This window comes from Salvelinus alpinus, chromosome 15 (genome assembly GCF_045679555.1).
Source record: "Salvelinus alpinus chromosome 15, SLU_Salpinus.1, whole genome shotgun sequence".
In the NCBI taxonomy this organism is placed as follows: Eukaryota; Metazoa; Chordata; class Actinopteri; order Salmoniformes; family Salmonidae; genus Salvelinus; species Salvelinus alpinus.
The window spans coordinates 37,760,291-37,776,374 of record NC_092100.1 but is presented as its reverse complement, the minus strand read 5'-3'; the positions used below and the strand labels follow the sequence as shown (position 1 = coordinate 37,776,374).

Below are 16,084 nucleotides of genomic sequence, written 5' to 3'. Positions count from 1 at the left end.
AGGCCTACAAACCTTTAACTTCAAATCAAATCAAGTTTATTTTATATAGCCCTTCGTACATCAGCTAATATCTCGAAGTGCTGTACAGACACCCAGCCTAAAACCCCAAACAGCAAGCAATGCAGGTGTAGAAGCAGGTGTAGAAGCACTTCCTGACTCAGTTACACCAGCTCTGTCAGGAGGAATGGGCCAAAATTCCCCCAACTTATTGTGGGAAGCTTATGGATGTCACGATCATCGTAATGATGAGACCAAGGCGCAGCGTGCATAGCGTTCCACATAATTTTAATAAAGAGAACCGTGAAGCTATACAACTAGTGCAGACAGGCAACTAAACATAGACAAGATCCCACAACTAACAATGGGGAAAATGGCTACCTAAATATGATCCCCAATCAGAGACAACGATAAACAGCTGTCTCTGATTGGGAACCATATCAGGCCAACATAGACATACAAACACCTAGATGACCCACCCTAGTCACTCTCACGCCCCAACCAACACAGAGGAAAACAGCTTACTATGGTCAGGCCGTGACAGTGGAAGGTTACCTGAAATGTTTGACCCAAGTTAAACAATTTAAAGGCAATGCTACCAAATACTAATTGAGTGTATGTAAACTTCTGACCCACTGGGAATGTGATGAAAGAAATAAAAGCTGAAATAAATCATTCTCTCTACTATTATTCTGACATTTCACATTCTTAAAATAAAGTGGTGATCCTAACTGACATAAGACAGGGAATTTTTACTAAGATTAAATGTCAGGAATTGTGAAAAACTGAGTTTAAATGTATTTGGCTAAGGCGTATGTAAACTTCCGACTTCAACTGTAGCTGTGTGTACCAGGACACAGTGCCAAACAGGCTTTGGATCGTCAGAAGTGGAGAGGTCTTGTCGCTGCCTTATGTGCCAGTAGGATGTAAGTAAGTAAGCCATGTTTGTTGTGGAGGTAGGGAGGGGGACAGGGTGAGAGTTGTCCAGTTTGTGCTCTTACCGTCAGAGACAGGGGTGAGGGGGTGTGAGTGGAGAGGAGCAGTGTCTGCTGATGCCTCTTATTAGGCTGTGTGTGCATGCCAAACATTGGCACACAAAGCTACCCAATTTAGGAATCAAAAAGCCCTCTGTTTGGGCTTTTCAACTGCTCCTTTGTCTACTCTGTGATTTTGACTCATCCAGCCGGTTTGCTCCCCATAAATGGCAATGGTAAAACGTGCATTTGTTGTTAATCAGTTTAATTGACCTCAAATGCCAAGCAGATTTTTAATTTTTTTATTTGGTTGCCTTTGTACATAAGCACAGGTCTAGGGGAAAACCTTTTTTTACCCTCACGTGGTCATGCAGAATATACAATAAATGCTTATTTCTGTTTATATAGGAGAGACCACAGCCACTGGTGTCTACTGTCTACAGTGCTCTGTGGTGTGGCTGGTATCTCTTAGCAGGTCCCTTGTGTTTGACCTTTGTTGATAACCAGACACTGTCTATCTTCACATTGTTTGGCTCCATTGAAGTTTTTAATGAGATCTGTTTAAACAATGTGTGTGGTGTGATTAGGCAAGGTCAATGGCAAGGTTGATCTTTGTCACTGCTGTTCTGAGCCTGAAATGGAGATAGCTCTTTTCTGAGTCTCAAGAGAATGCTTATCAGTATCTGCTGCCAGTTCCAGTAAAAGCTAATGGATGAGTGTGTTGGGCAGATTATTTCATCAATAGACTCATCAGACCTATACTTACTCAGAGCGAGTGTGCAAAGCTATCATCAAGGCAACGGGTGGCTACAGCTATAACATATATTTTGATTTATTTAACACTTGTTTGGTTACTACATGATTCCATATGTGTTATTTCATAGTTTTGATGTCTTCACTATTATTCTACATGTAAGGGGTGCGTAACCGGTGGCAGGAAAGTCAGACGCAGGAGAGCAGAACCAAGTAATAGCCGAAGCAGTTTAATAGCAAAACCAACGGCATAAAAAGTAACAAGACAATGGGTACAAATCCCGTCGTGCACCAGTCAACATGTGCACTTACAATAAACAATCCCACACAAAGACATGGGGGGAACAGAGGGTTAAATACACAACAAGTAATTGAGGGAATTGAAACCAGGTGTGAGGAAAACAAGACAAAACACATGGAAAATGAAAAGTGGATCGATGATGGCTAGAAGACCGGCGACGCCGAGCGCCGCCCGAACAAGGAGAGGACCCGACTTCGGCGGAAGTCGTGACAGTACCCCCCCACCCCCTTGACGCACGGCTCCAGCAGCGCGCCGACGCCGGCCTCGGGGACGACCCGGGGGGCGTGGCGCAGGGTGATCCGGATGGAGACGGTGGAACTCCCGCAGCATTGAAGGGTCCAACACGTCCTCCACCGGAACCCAGCACCTCTCCTCTGGACCGTACCCCTCCCAATCCACGAGGTACTGAAGGCTCCTCGCCCGACGCTTCGAATCCAGTATAGAGCAAATGGAGTACGCCGGGGCCCCCTCGATGTCCAGGGGGCGGAGGAGGAACCTCCCGCACCTCAGACTCCTGGAGCGGGCCAACCACCACCGGCCTGAGGAGAGACCCATGGAATGAGAGGTTAATACAGTAATCAGGGGGAAGCTGTAACATATAACAAACCTCGTTCACTCTCCTCAGGACTTTAAATGGCCCCACAAACTGCGGACCCAGCTTCCGGCAGGGCAGGCGGAGGGGCATGTTCCGGGTTGAGAGCCAGACCCGGCCTCACTGCGGTGACGGTCTGCGCTGTCTTTCTGGCACAGCACGGCCTGCTGGAGGTGAACATGGGCGGCGTCCCATGTGTCCTCCACGCGCTTGAACCAGTCGTCCACCGTAGGAGCCTCGATCTGACTCTGATGCCAAGGCGCCATAACCGGCTGGTACCCCAGTACGCACTGGAAGGGGGAGAGGTTAGTGGAGGAGTGGCGGAGCGAGTTCTGAGCCATCTTCGTGCCCAGGGCACGAACGCTGCCCACTCCCCCGGCCGATCCTGGCAATACGACCGCAGAAACCTTCCCACATCCTGGTTCACTCTCTCCACCTACCCATTACTCTCGGGATGAAACCCCGAGGTAAGGCTGATCGAGACCCCCAGACGTTCCATGAACGCCTTCCAGACCCATGAAGTAAACTGGGGACCTCGATCAGACACTATATCCTCAGGCACCCCGTAGTGCCGGAAGACGTGCGTCAACAAGGCCTCCGCAGTCTGTAGGGTCGTAGGGCCGTAGGGAGACCGGGCATAGGGAGGAGACGGCAGGACTTAGAGAACCGATCCACAACGACCAGGATGGTGGTGTTTCCCTGTGAGGGGGGAGGTCGGTAAGAAAGTCCACCGACAGGTGCGACCACGGCCGCTGTGGAACGGGTAAGGGGTGTAGCTTCCCTCTGGGCAGGTGCCTAGGAGCCTTACACTGGGCGCACACCGAGCAGGAGGAAACATAAACCCTCACGTCCTTGGCCAAGGTAGGCCACCAGTACTTCCCAACCAAACAGCGCACCGTCCGACCGATCCCAGGATGACCAGAGGAGTGTGAGGTGTGGGCCCAATAGATCAACCGGTCACGGACAGCAGACGGAACGTACAGACGCCCAGCGGGACACTGGAGGGGAGTGGGCTCTGCACGTAACGCCTGCTCAATGTCCGCGTCCAGCTCCCACACTCAATGTCCGCGTCCAGCTCCCACACATACCGGCGCCACCATGCAGGAGGCCGGGAGTATGGGAGTGGGATCCATGGGCCGCTCCTCTGTGTCATACAGTCGGGACAGTGCGTCTGCCTTCACGTTTTGGGAACCTGGTCTGTAGGAAAGGGTAAAAACAAAACAGGTGAATGACATGGCCCACCTTGCCTGGCGAGGGTTCAGTCTCCTCGCTGCCCGGTTGTACTCCAGATTGCGGTGGTCAGTCCAGATGAGAAAAGGGTGTTTAGCTCCCTCAAGCCAATGTCTCCACGCCTTCAAGGCCTTGATGACAGCCAACAGCTCCCAGTCCCCCACGTCATAGTTTCGCTCCGCCGGGCTGAGCTTCTTCGAGGAGAAGGTACAGGGGCGGAGCTTCGGTGGCGTACCCGAGCGCTGAGAGAGCACGGCTCCTATCCCAGCCTCGGACGCGTCCACCTCCACTATGAACGCCAAAGAGGGATCCGGATGGGCCAGCACGGGAGCCAAGGTAAACAGAGCCCTAAAGGTGACCAAAAGCCCTGTCCGCCTCAGCCAACCACTGCAAACGTACCGGGCCCCCCTTCAGCAGTGAGGTAATGGGAGCCGCTACCTGACTAAAACCCTGGATAAACCTCCGGTAGTAATTGGCCAACCCTAGGAACCGCTGCACTTCCTTTTATATGGTGGGAGTCAGCCAATTACGCACGGCTGAGATGCGGTCACTCTCCATCTCCACCCCTGAGGTGGAAATGCGGTACCCTATGAAGGAGACGGACTGTTGGAAGAACAGACATTTCTCAGCCTTGGCGTACAGGTCATGCTCCAACAGTCGACCAAGCACCCTGCGCACCAGGGACACATGCTTGGCGCGTGTAGCGGAGTATATCAGAATGTCATCAATATACACCACTACATCCTGCCCATGCAGGTCCCTAAAAATCTCGTCTACAAAGGCTTGGAAGACTGATGGAGCATTCCTCAACCCGTACGGCATGACGAGGTACTCATAATGCCCTGAGGTCGTACTGAACGCCGTCTTCCACTCGTCTCCCTCCCAGATACGCACCAGGTTGTAAGCGCTCCTAAGATCTAATTTGGTGAAGAAGCGCGCCTCGTGCATTGACTCACTGCCTTGGCGATAAGAGGTAGCGGGTAACTGTACCTCACTGTGATCTGATTTAGGCCTCGGTAGTCAATACACGGGCGCAGACCTCCCTCCTTCTTCTTCACAAAAAAGAAACTCGAGGCGGGTGAAGTGGAGGACCGAATGGTACCCCTGACGCAGGGATTCTGAGACATATGTTTCCATAGCCACCGTCTCCGCCTGTGAGAGGGGATACACGTGACTCCTGGGAAGTGCAGCGTCTACCAGGAGATCTATCGCACAATTGCCCCGTCAATGGGGTGGTAATTGAGTCGCCTTTTTTTGGAGAAGGCGAGAGCCAAATCGGCATATTCAGGGGGAATGCGCACGGTGGAGACCTGGTCTGGACTTTCCACCGTAGTAGCACCAACGGAAACCCCTAAAGACCTCCCCGAGCACTCTCGCGACCACCCCGTGAGAGCCTTCCGTTGCCAAGAAACAGTGGGGTCATGACAAGCTAACCAGCGAAGGCCTAGCACCACAGGAAACGCAGGAGAGTCAATGAGGAAGAGACTGATTCTCTCCTTGTGAACCCCCTGCATCACCATACCCAGAGGAGCGGTGGCCTCCCTAATCAACCCTGACCCTAATGGTCGACTGTCTAAGGCGTGAACGGGGAAGGGCACAGCCACGGGAACAATGGGGTTCCCTAAACTAAGGGCGAACGATCTGTCTATAAAATTCCCAGACGCGCCTGAATCGACGAGCGCCTTATGCAGGGAACGCGGGGAAAACTCAGGAAAAGAAACATACAAAAACATGTGTGCGACAGAGGGCTCTGGGTGAGAAGGGTGCCGGCTCACCTGGGATGACGCCAGAGTGCCCTGCCTGCTGCCTCGATCCCCAGACGAACCAACCCGGCACCGACCGGCAGTGTGACCTCTGCGGCCACAGATGGTGCACGAGCCAGAACCTCCTCCGGTCTCCCTGAGCGCAGCACCTCCCATCTCCATGGGCACCGGAGCGGCGGTGCTGGGGGATGGAACCGACAGAACCCGATGTGGACGTCCACGGGTGGCCAGCAGGTTATCCAGCCGAATGGACAGGTCCACCAGCTGGTCGAAGGTGAGGGTGGTGTCCCTGCAGGCCAACTCCGGACGGACGTCCTCGCGCAAACTGCAGCGATAGTGGTTGATCAGGGCCCTATCGTTCCATCCCGCGCCAGCGGCCAGGGTCCAAAAATCCATGGCGAATTTCTGGGCACTCCTCGTCCCCTGCCTCAGATGGAAGAGACGTTCACCCGCCACTCTACTCTCGGGTGGATGGTCGAAGACTGCCCGGAAGCGGCGGGTGAACTCCTCGAAATGGTCCAGCACCTCATCTCCTTCTCCCCACACGGCGTTGGCCCACTCCAAGGCTTTCCCAGAGAGGCACGAGATGAGGTCGGACACCTTCTCACGACCTGAAGGAGCCAGGTGGACGGTTGCCAGGTAGAGGAAACAGGAAACCCTGGCAGCGTGCAGCCGTCCCGTCATACTCCCGGGGAAGGGCGAGACGAATCCCACTGGGACCCGGTGAAGGGCGAGTAGTGGAGACCCTGGTTGTGCTGGTGGAGGCGCTGGAGGAACTCCCTGTCTCGCGCTCCTCCACCCCTATTCCAGGGGCCCCTGCTCCTGCTGACTCCATATGTTGGGTGTGGGATTCTGTAAGGGGTGCGTAACCGGTGGCAGGGAAGTCAGACGCAGGAGAGCAGAACTAATTAATACCCGAAGCAGTTTAATAGCAAAACCAACAGCATAAAAAGTAACAAGACAATGGGTACAAAACCCGTAGCGCACCAGTCAACATGTGCACAAGCACTGTTCCCACACAAAGACATGGGGGGGAACAGAAGGTTAAATACACAACAAGTAATTGAGGGAATTGAAACCAGGTGTAAGGGAAAAACAAGACAAAACACATGGAAAATGAAAAGTGGATCGATGATGGCTAGAAGACCGGCGACGCCGACCGCCGCCCGAACAAGGAGAGGACCCGACTTCGGCGGAAGTCGTGACACTACAATAGAAAATAGTACAAATAAAGAAATTAGTAGGTGTGTCCAAACTTTTGACTGGTACTGTATGTAAATGTGATATTTCAGTTTAATTTAAAAAAATAAATTAGCCCCCCCCCCAAAAAAATATATTATTTTCCTTTGTCATTATTGGGTATTGTGTGTCGATTGATTAGGGGAAAAAACGATTTAATCAATTTTAGATTAAGGCTGTAACCTAACAAAATGTGGGAAAAGTCAAGGGGTCTGAATACTTTCCGACGGCACTGTATTAAAGCAAAAATGCCAGAGAACCCGGGAGTTATCATGTGACAACTCCCGACAAGGGCCAGGATACAGCCCTTGGAGGGAGTTGTCACACGATAATTCTGGGATTGGGTTTGAGGGCATTATTGCTTTTCTAAAACAGTTGGCAAAATATTTATAGAAATATGAATGCATTTTAACTAGGGATGCACGATATCGAACATATCGGAATCGGACGATATTAGCTAAAAATTGCAACACCGGTATCAGCCCGATGTCTAGTTTAACGCCTATGTGCAAAACCGATGTCAAAGCTGACGTGCATAGCTATATAACATAGGTACAGGACGTAATGACGCCACGTAACATTTTGCGCTGGGAAAATTAAGTGTATAGGCATTTTTCCCAAGGGAGATGAAGTTGAGTGGAATTAGAACATTACCATGCCATTGTATTTTGCGCATAAACAACTCCCGCATATCAACCAATTAGCATCCATGGTCCAAACAACCTATTTTTTTATGCAATGTGTTCTATTTTATTCTGTGATTCCAACAACCAGAATGTCATAGTGACATCCTCATTCTGAGAAAGGAATTATTCAAAGCAACCATGACAACAAACACACACACACACTAAAGGCTGGTTAGCTTCTAGCTTGTTATCTGGCAAGCCACTTCAAGTAATGACCATATCATAGCTGACAATGTCTGTCACGCCCTGACCATAGATCTTTTATTCTCTATGTTGGTTAGGTCAGGTGTGATTTAAGGGTGGGTTATCTAGGTGAATTATATGTCTATGTTGGCCTAGTATGGTTCCCAATCAGAGGCAGCTGTTTATCGTTGTCTCTGATTGGGGATCATATTTAGGTAGCCATTTTCCCATTGTGCTTTGTGGGATCTTGTCTATGTATAGTTGCCTATGAGCATTATTATTTAGCTTCACTTTCCGTTTGTTTGTTTTGTTCGTTGAAGTTTTCTATTCCATAATAAAGGATGGAAACATACCACGCTGCATCTTGGTCTACTCCTTATGACGAACGTGACAATGTCTTAACTTTAGAAATGTTTTATTAATTATTACAGGAAAATAAACTCACATCAAGATTCATTATTAACAAGTTAATTGCGAGCTAATTACAGTGAATAGAATGTTAGAAAGTGCACTCTCATCGCTGTCTCAGTCAGGTAACCATGGCAATGGATGCAGTGACAGGGTCAAAGTTGAACTTTTTTCATCAGTCTGCGACAAGGAAACCGTCAGTCCCATTGTAATTATCTACAGACATGTTGATAGACAAAGTATTAACCAGCCTAGCCTACCCCTTTCCTGCAGTCAAATAACGAAGTGGCCTCATGGGTGGAATTAATCAACATTATTTCTTTTTTTTTACGCCGAAAGTCCGGTGTTCCTATGTCAAACGGTTTTTAGATGTTTCAGTCTTCTGATGTATATAAAGTGTAATATTGGGATGCAAACCAAAAATGTAACACATTTCAACTCTATATCTGAGATGTCACAGGTGTCTTCTTTTTTTTTAAGCCCATAACTAAGTGTGTGAGGTGTATACTTTTGTTTCAAAGTAGATTTGTTTAAGACGACCAAGAAACACCCTGTGAGACCCTGATTTAGCCCACTGCAGTAAAAGGCTAAGAAGGAATATTTGCTATTAGAGGGCCAGTCCAGTCCAGGATTGCAGGTTTGATAGCTTGACCTACCACACATCCCCCCTTCCTTCTCCCTGTGTCCTACTTGACCAAGCAGGTGAGGGTACAGTTAGAGAGTCAGTGGCACCTTAGCCGGTCTAGTGGTTCCAGAAATGTTTTGGCTGTTGAGCCAACTATGGGTGTTGTATGCCAAACATACTGTATGTCTTAGGAGTTGGTTATACAGCACCAACAGATCTGCGACCAGGCTAGTGGCACCTTGGGTCTGCTGAGAGGTCTGACAGACTGACACACCTCTGGCTCTGGTCCCTGGCCCAGGGAAAAGAAGAGGTCCTGTTTCAGAGGGACAAAGAGGGGCTTGGCCTCTGATCACTGTCTCTGAATATCATCATTGGTCTGATCACTGTGTCTGACTCTGAAAGCCTGAGTGGCATGTTGACCTAGTCAGGCTAGTCAGCCACAACACTCAGAATAAGAGGCCGTAGCAGTTCAACACAGTCCAATCAAGCCTAGATAAACGGATAGTTGGATATCAGAACGCCACAGCCTGCAGAGCTAGTTAGGAAGGGCTGATAATCCTGCATGTGTTTCACTTCTTAGTTAGTTCAAAGGAAGGATTTCATCAGGCTTAGCCAGCTAGCTACAGTGTCAGCTGTTGGGCTTTTACAGAAAAGACCTTCAAATTGCTTCTAAATGCTCAGCTGATCCCGCTCGAAGTAATGCCGGTGTTGGGTTGCACATGTCACAGGGTGCCACAACTTATTTAACAGATTTTATTTTCAATGTATTTCCCTTGAGCTGTGGTGATTACAGGGGTTTACAGTCCGTCTACACAGACTGTATAGGGTTCTTCGGCTGTCACCATAGGAGAACCCTTTGAAAAACCCTTTTTGGTTCCAGCTAGAACCCTTTTGGATTCCAAGTAGAACCCTTTCTACAGAGGATACTACATAGAACCCCAAATGAGTCTACCTGGAACTCAAAAGGGTTCTACCTGGAACTCAAAAGGGTTCTACCTGGAATGAGAAAAGGTTATTCTATGGGGACAGCTGGTAAATGAATGAAAAATAACAGCTGATAAATGAAAATGGCGCCGGAAGAAATGGCAGCAGTTCTACGGGCGCCCAACCAATTGTGCTTCTACTGTTATGTTTCACTGTCTTTTTACTGTTGTTTTTATTTCTTTATTTACTTACTTATTGTTCACCTAATACCTTTTTTAAGTAAGCATTTCACTGTAAGGTCTACACCTGTTGTATTCGGCGCACGTGACAAATAAACTTTGATTTGATTTGAAGAACCTTTTTGGAACCCTTTTTTCTAAGAGTGTATGTGTCTGCCTGGTGGTAGGGAGTTGTTATTTTTCATGTGATGTTACTAAGTGGCTCGTAGTAAAAGTGCGCTATCTCTGAACAATTTAGCTACAAAAGGGTATTGGTCGGGGTATTTAGGATAGCTTATTGCAGATCATGCATTTAGGCCAAGGCCTATGTATTGCTGTCTTGGTAAGGGACACCTAATTCAAAAGTATGATGGCAAGTTATTTTAAGGAGAGAGTAGTATTCTCTGGAACAGGAACCGAAATCAGCCTCCAGTGATGAGGGGTGTTGGGAAATGCATAGGGCGTAAGGGAAGTGTGTTTACTGTGTGTGAAACCTAGAGTCAAAGCTCACACACCCAACTGCTCTATATACACACACATATATATATACATATATACACACACACACACACCGCTCCTGTCCCAAGTCTTTTGAACATTTTAGAGTCTGTCTCTAACTTAGTGTTCTCTCTCTTTCTCTCTTTCTCTTTCTTTCAGTCTTTCTTTCTCTCCCTCGCTCCCTCTCTCTCTCTCTCTCTATTTCTCTCTCACATGTCTGAGTCAGACAGAGGAAGTAAAAATAGAGCCACATTGCATTGTGTATATATAGCAGAGCAGGGCCCGGGCTCCCAGGCTGAACTGTTGGTTTGGGGGAGCTTTATGCCCAGTGGAGCGGTACACTGACTTTATACTTCACTCTGGTCGCGCTGGTCAGTGGATAGAGTTCTGTGTGTGTGTGTGTGTGTGTAGGGGAGTGTTAATGTGTGTGTCTCTGCGGCTGTGTGTGCGGTACAGGAGCTGCTGAGCCGGACCTCATTGGAGACCCAGAAACTGGATCTAATGGATGAGGTTTCCTACCTGAAACTGAAGCTGGTCGACATGGACGAGGAACAGAACCACAACGACAGCAGCGAGGACCAGCAGAACAAAGCTGAGGTACGGTACTGTAGTACAGGCTAGGAGGAGGCGAGAGGATGGGTGTGTAAGAATCTCAGACTCTGGGCTGGTTTACCATAAAACTTGACTTCAACTCAGCCTGTTCTGAAAATGAATAGCACTGTTTTCTCCACTCAGGGCTTTGTATGGTGGCACCATTTACCCTCAGCTGTTAGTAAGATTCCCACAAAGCCCTATGAAGTAAGCCAACTTTGTTTATTTGCTAGTTAGAGCAGGATGGAATGCCAAGTGAAAAACATCATTCCATCACTAAGGAGTTTGGTCTCAGTGAGGTCTCTCTGTGCCTTTACCACTCTAGCCCCAAAGTGTAGCAACAAACGGTAACACTTTACTTGACACCCAGCATCATAACAGCTGACATAACCTGTCATAATATGGTCATAACCCTGTCATGACCCTATACTTACACCTGTAGTGACATACACCACATGACCAAAAGTATGTGGAGACCTGCTCGTCGGACATCTCATTCCAAAATCATGGCCAATAATATGGAGTTGGTCCCCCCTTTGCTGCTATAACAGCTTCGACTCTTCTGGGAAGGCTTTCCACCTGATGTTGTAACATTGCTGCGAGGACTTGCTTCCATTCAGCCACAAGAGCATTAGTGAAGTCGGGCTCTGATATTGGGCGATTAGGCCTGGCTCGCAGTCGGCGTTCCAATTCATCCCAAAGGTGTTCGATGGGGTTGAGGTCAGGGCTCTGTGCAGGCCTGTCAAGTTCTTCCATACCGATCTCGACAAACCATTTCTGTATGTACGTCGCTTTGTGCACAGGGGCATTGTCATGCTGAAACAGGAAAGGGCCTTCCCCAAACTGTTGCCACAAAGTTGGAAGCACATAATTGTCTAGAATATCATTGTATGCTGTAGCGTTAAGATTTCCCTTCACTGGAACTAAGGGGCCTAGCCCAAACCATAAAAAACAGAACGTTATTCCTCCTCCACCAAACTTTACAGTTGGCACTATGCATTGGGGCAGGTAGTGTTCTCCTGGCATCCGCCAAAACCAGATTCGTCCATCGGATTGCCAGATGGTGAAGAGTGATTAAACACTCCAGAGAACGCGTTTCCACTGCTCTAGAGTCCAATAGTAGCGAGCTTTACACCACTCCAGCCGACGCTTGGCATTGCACATTGTGATCTTAGGCTTGTGTTAGGCTGCTCGGCCATGGAAACCCAATTCATAAAGCCCTCGACGAACAGTTCTTGTGCTGACGTTGGTTCAAGAGGCAGTTGGGAACTTGGTAGCGAGTGTTGCAACCGAGGACAGACGATTTTTACGCGCTTCAGCACTCTGCGGTCACGTTCTGTGAGCTTGTGTGGCCTATTACTTCACAGCAGAGCCGTTGTTGCTCCTAGACGTTTCCACTTCACAATAACAGCACTTACATTTGATCCGACGCAGCTCTAGCAGGGCAGAAATTTGACAAACTGACATGTTGGCTAGGTGGCATCCTAGCCAACATGATGCCACGTCGAAAGTCACTGAGCTCTTCAGTAAGGCCATTCTACTGCCAATGTTTGTCTGTGGAGATTGCATGGCGGTATACACACGTTTTAAGGGGTGTCCACATACTTTTGTATATATAGTGTATATTACATTATTTTATGGCTGGTTATGACACCTACATAAGAGTGTCAAAACCCACATTTAATTCAATGTATTTTTTCCCTGCCAAGAAGTTTCCTTTCGTTTGAAAGTTTGTTTCTTAGGTCCTTTGTTGTTGTAATGAATTCTTTGCAGTTATGTTTTTTTCCATCATATTTTCAACAACTTGCTGAAAATACACTTTATAACACTGTCATGAAGCATTATGACCATCCTGTGTCACTTTACTTGGACTAAGAAAATGCACTTTATGACACTGTCAAGAAGCATTATGACCATCAGACAGATAGGCCGTACATGCCCGTATGTCAGTCATCAGTCAAAAGGAGGGTGTCTTGTCCTGCTCCTGAAATATGCTCCTGCCTTTGTCCCAGTCATCAGCAACAGAGCATTGGGGTAGTAGGTGCATGTCTGACATTAATTTGTGCGCAATTACAATGATAATTTAATATTATACATATCTATTTTTTTTATATAACATACTGTTGACAAATAGGCTATGGTGTAATGAAATGTTTCGCCTTCTTTTTTTATTTAACCTTTATTTAACTATGCAAGTCATTTATTATTTAAAAAAATATTATTTACAATAACGGCCTACCGGGGAACAGTGGGTTCAGGGGTAGAACAACAGATTTCTACCTTGTCAGCTCGGGGATTTGATGCAGCAACCTTTCGGTTACTGGCCCAACGCTCTAACCACTAGGCTACCTGCGGCCCCTTGTGTGGTAGGTTTTGTGGGTTTTGACCCTCTTATGTAGGTGTCATAACCAGCCATAAAATAACTAGCGTGGTAGGTTAGGGTGTTTTGACACTCTTATGTAGGTGTCATAACCAGCCATAAAATAACTAGCGTGGTAGGTTAGGGTGTTTTGACACTCTTATGTAGGTGTCATAACCAGCCATAAAATAACTAACGTGGTAGGTTAGGGTGTTTTGACACTCTTATGTAAGTGTCATAACCAGCCATAAAATAATGCAAAATATGTCACAACAGGTCTAAATGTATGTGTCATGACAGTGGTATGACCATATTATGACAGGTTATGACAAGTTAGGTCAGCTGTTATGCCATATTATGACATGGTTATGACGGTGTCATAACGGTGTGGGTGTCAAGTAAAGTGTTACCCATCACACTATTTAGCTAGCCTAGTGTTTGATATGCAATGTGAGCTCCTCGTAATGAACAGTGTTGACTGTCCTGACGAGAAGGCAAACTTTTCTAGCGATACCAGGAAAAATGGGGCGTCATCAGCTCATTGTTATGGATGTACCAAAATGAATGTCAATAGAAAACAGCTTAAACAAACGCAAATGCATCTACTTTGCTGTTATTCTGGCTGCAGAGGTCGTGACTGTGTTAGCCGTAGCTAGTTGGCTAGCTAGCAAGCAAGGGACAAGAACATTGCCATTGAGCATGGCAACGGAACATATAGAACGAACAACTGAGTTGCGTCCATAAATATCAAACTAATCGAAACAAACGACTGGAACCAAAAGATGAGAAAGTATAAATTCTCTTATAAAATGAAAATATAAAAAAATAATGTATTTCTACTGGTAAATGTATGCGTTGGGGTTGTTTTCTTTGGCAACTATGGTATAAGTAAGAGATAAACGCTGACGTTCTGTACATTACCTTGGAAAAATGACCAGACCACCAGAGTCTCTTTTTGCTCCAGTGTAATGGGCTAAGTCTTCCAATTACTATGAACACAGTTACGATTGTCCTTCTAAGAGCTTATACAGCTGTTAGATTGCTGATATTAGTTCATATTAGTGCCTCCGACTGTATCCGGAGCTAAGTCAGACCCCGCCTGACTCGGTGGATTTCCCCTCCTTACGTATTTACCCTGTTGCATCCCTCTGGGGAAGAGAAAGACTCGACCACAGTCAGCTCAACACCAGCAGCCTAACAAACTAACCCAAAAATTCCATTTCTACAGCAACAGCACCTCCGCCCCGCCTCTCCTTGATGAGCCATTAGTGCTGCTTTGTTCAATGTATCACAAATGCTCTCAAATGGCACTGCAGCATGTGAGTGTGAGACCTTGAAGAAGAGGGGATTTGAGGAGGAAAGAGGTAGACTTTTCATGTGGCGTTGGCTGTGTCTGTGTGGGAATCATCAGAGCCTCAGCGCTGTCACAACCCCAGTCTGTCTGTGTGGGAATCATCAGAGCCTCAGCCCTGTCAAAGCCCCAGTCTGTCTGTGTGGGAATCATCAGAGCCTCAGCTCTGTCACAACCCCCAGTCTGTCTGTGTGGGAATCATCAGAGCCTCAGCCCTGTCACAACCCCAGTCTGTCTGTGTGGGAATCATCAGAGCCTCAGCCCTGTCACAACCCCCAGTCTGTCTGTGGGAATCATCAGAGCCTCAGCCCTGTCACAACCCCCAGTCTGTCTGTGTGGGAATCATCAGAGCCTCAGCTCTGTCACAACCCCAGTCTGTCTGTGTGGGAATCATCAGAGCCTCAGCCCTGTCACAGCCCCAGTCTGTCTGTGTGGGAATCATCAGAGCCTCAGCTCTGTCACAACCCCAGTCTGTCTGTGTGGGTATCATCAGAGCCTCAGCCCTGTCACAACCCCCAGTCTGTCTGTGTGGGAATCATCAGAGCCTCAGCCCTGTCACAACCCCCAGTCTGTCTGTGTGGGAATCATCAGAGCCTCAGCCCTGTCACAACCCCCAGTCTGTCTGTGTGGGAATCATCAGAGCCTCAGCCCTGTCACAACCCCCAGTCTGTCTGTGTAGGAATCATCAGAGCCTCAGCCCTGTCACAACCCCCAGTCTGTCTGTGGGAATCATCAGAGCCTCAGCCCTGTCACAACCCCCAGTCTGTCTGTGGGGGTATCACCAGAGCCTCAGCCCTGTCACAACCCCCAGTCTGTCTGTGTGGGTATCACCAGAGCTCAGCCCTGTCACAACCCCCAGTCTGTCTGTGTGGGTATCACCAGAGCTCAGCCCTGTCACATCCCCCAGTCTGTCTGTGTGGGTATCACCAGAGCTCAGCCCTGTCACAACCCCCAGTCTGTCTGTGTGGGTATCACCAGAGCTCAGCCCTGTCACAACCCCCAGTCTGTCTGTGTGGGTATCACCAGAGCTCAGCCCTGTCACAACCCCCAGTCTGTCTGTGTGGGAATCATCAGAGCCTCAGCCCTGTCACAACCCCAGTCTGTCTGTGTGGGAATCACCAGAGCTCAGCCCTGTCACAACCCCCAGTCTGTCTGTGTGGGAATCATCAGAGCCTCAGCCCTGTCACAACCCACAGTGTCTGTGTCATAGAGGATCTGACCTTGTGTTAAATAAACATGATTTAGTGTTGTGGATGAACGCTGAGGTCCAGGGCACCCAAACGCCCTCGCTGCCCCAAAAGGCAATATAGAGACTGATAAACAGGGACGGAAATTGTCTGAGATGCGAAAACACGACGGGGCCTAAACGAGATCTTCTGACAGACAAGCGGG

General features: G+C 48.2%; 1 protein-coding gene across 15 annotated transcripts in view; it reads left to right on the top strand.

Annotated features, from left to right (window-relative positions):
• Nucleotides 1-16,084, top strand: part of LOC139540016 (liprin-beta-2-like) — a 121,675-nt gene that overhangs the window by 66,378 nt on the left and 39,213 nt on the right. For all 15 annotated transcript variants that reach the window (XR_011668053.1, XR_011668064.1, XR_011668062.1 and 12 more), the window contains one exon: nt 10,848-10,988. Coding sequence is in view for 1 of the 15 variants with exons in the window: in XM_071343505.1 (XP_071199606.1) it covers nt 10,848-10,988 (141 nt within the window). In the remaining 14 variants the exon portion in view is untranslated. The remainder of the gene's footprint in view (nt 1-10,847; nt 10,989-16,084) is intronic.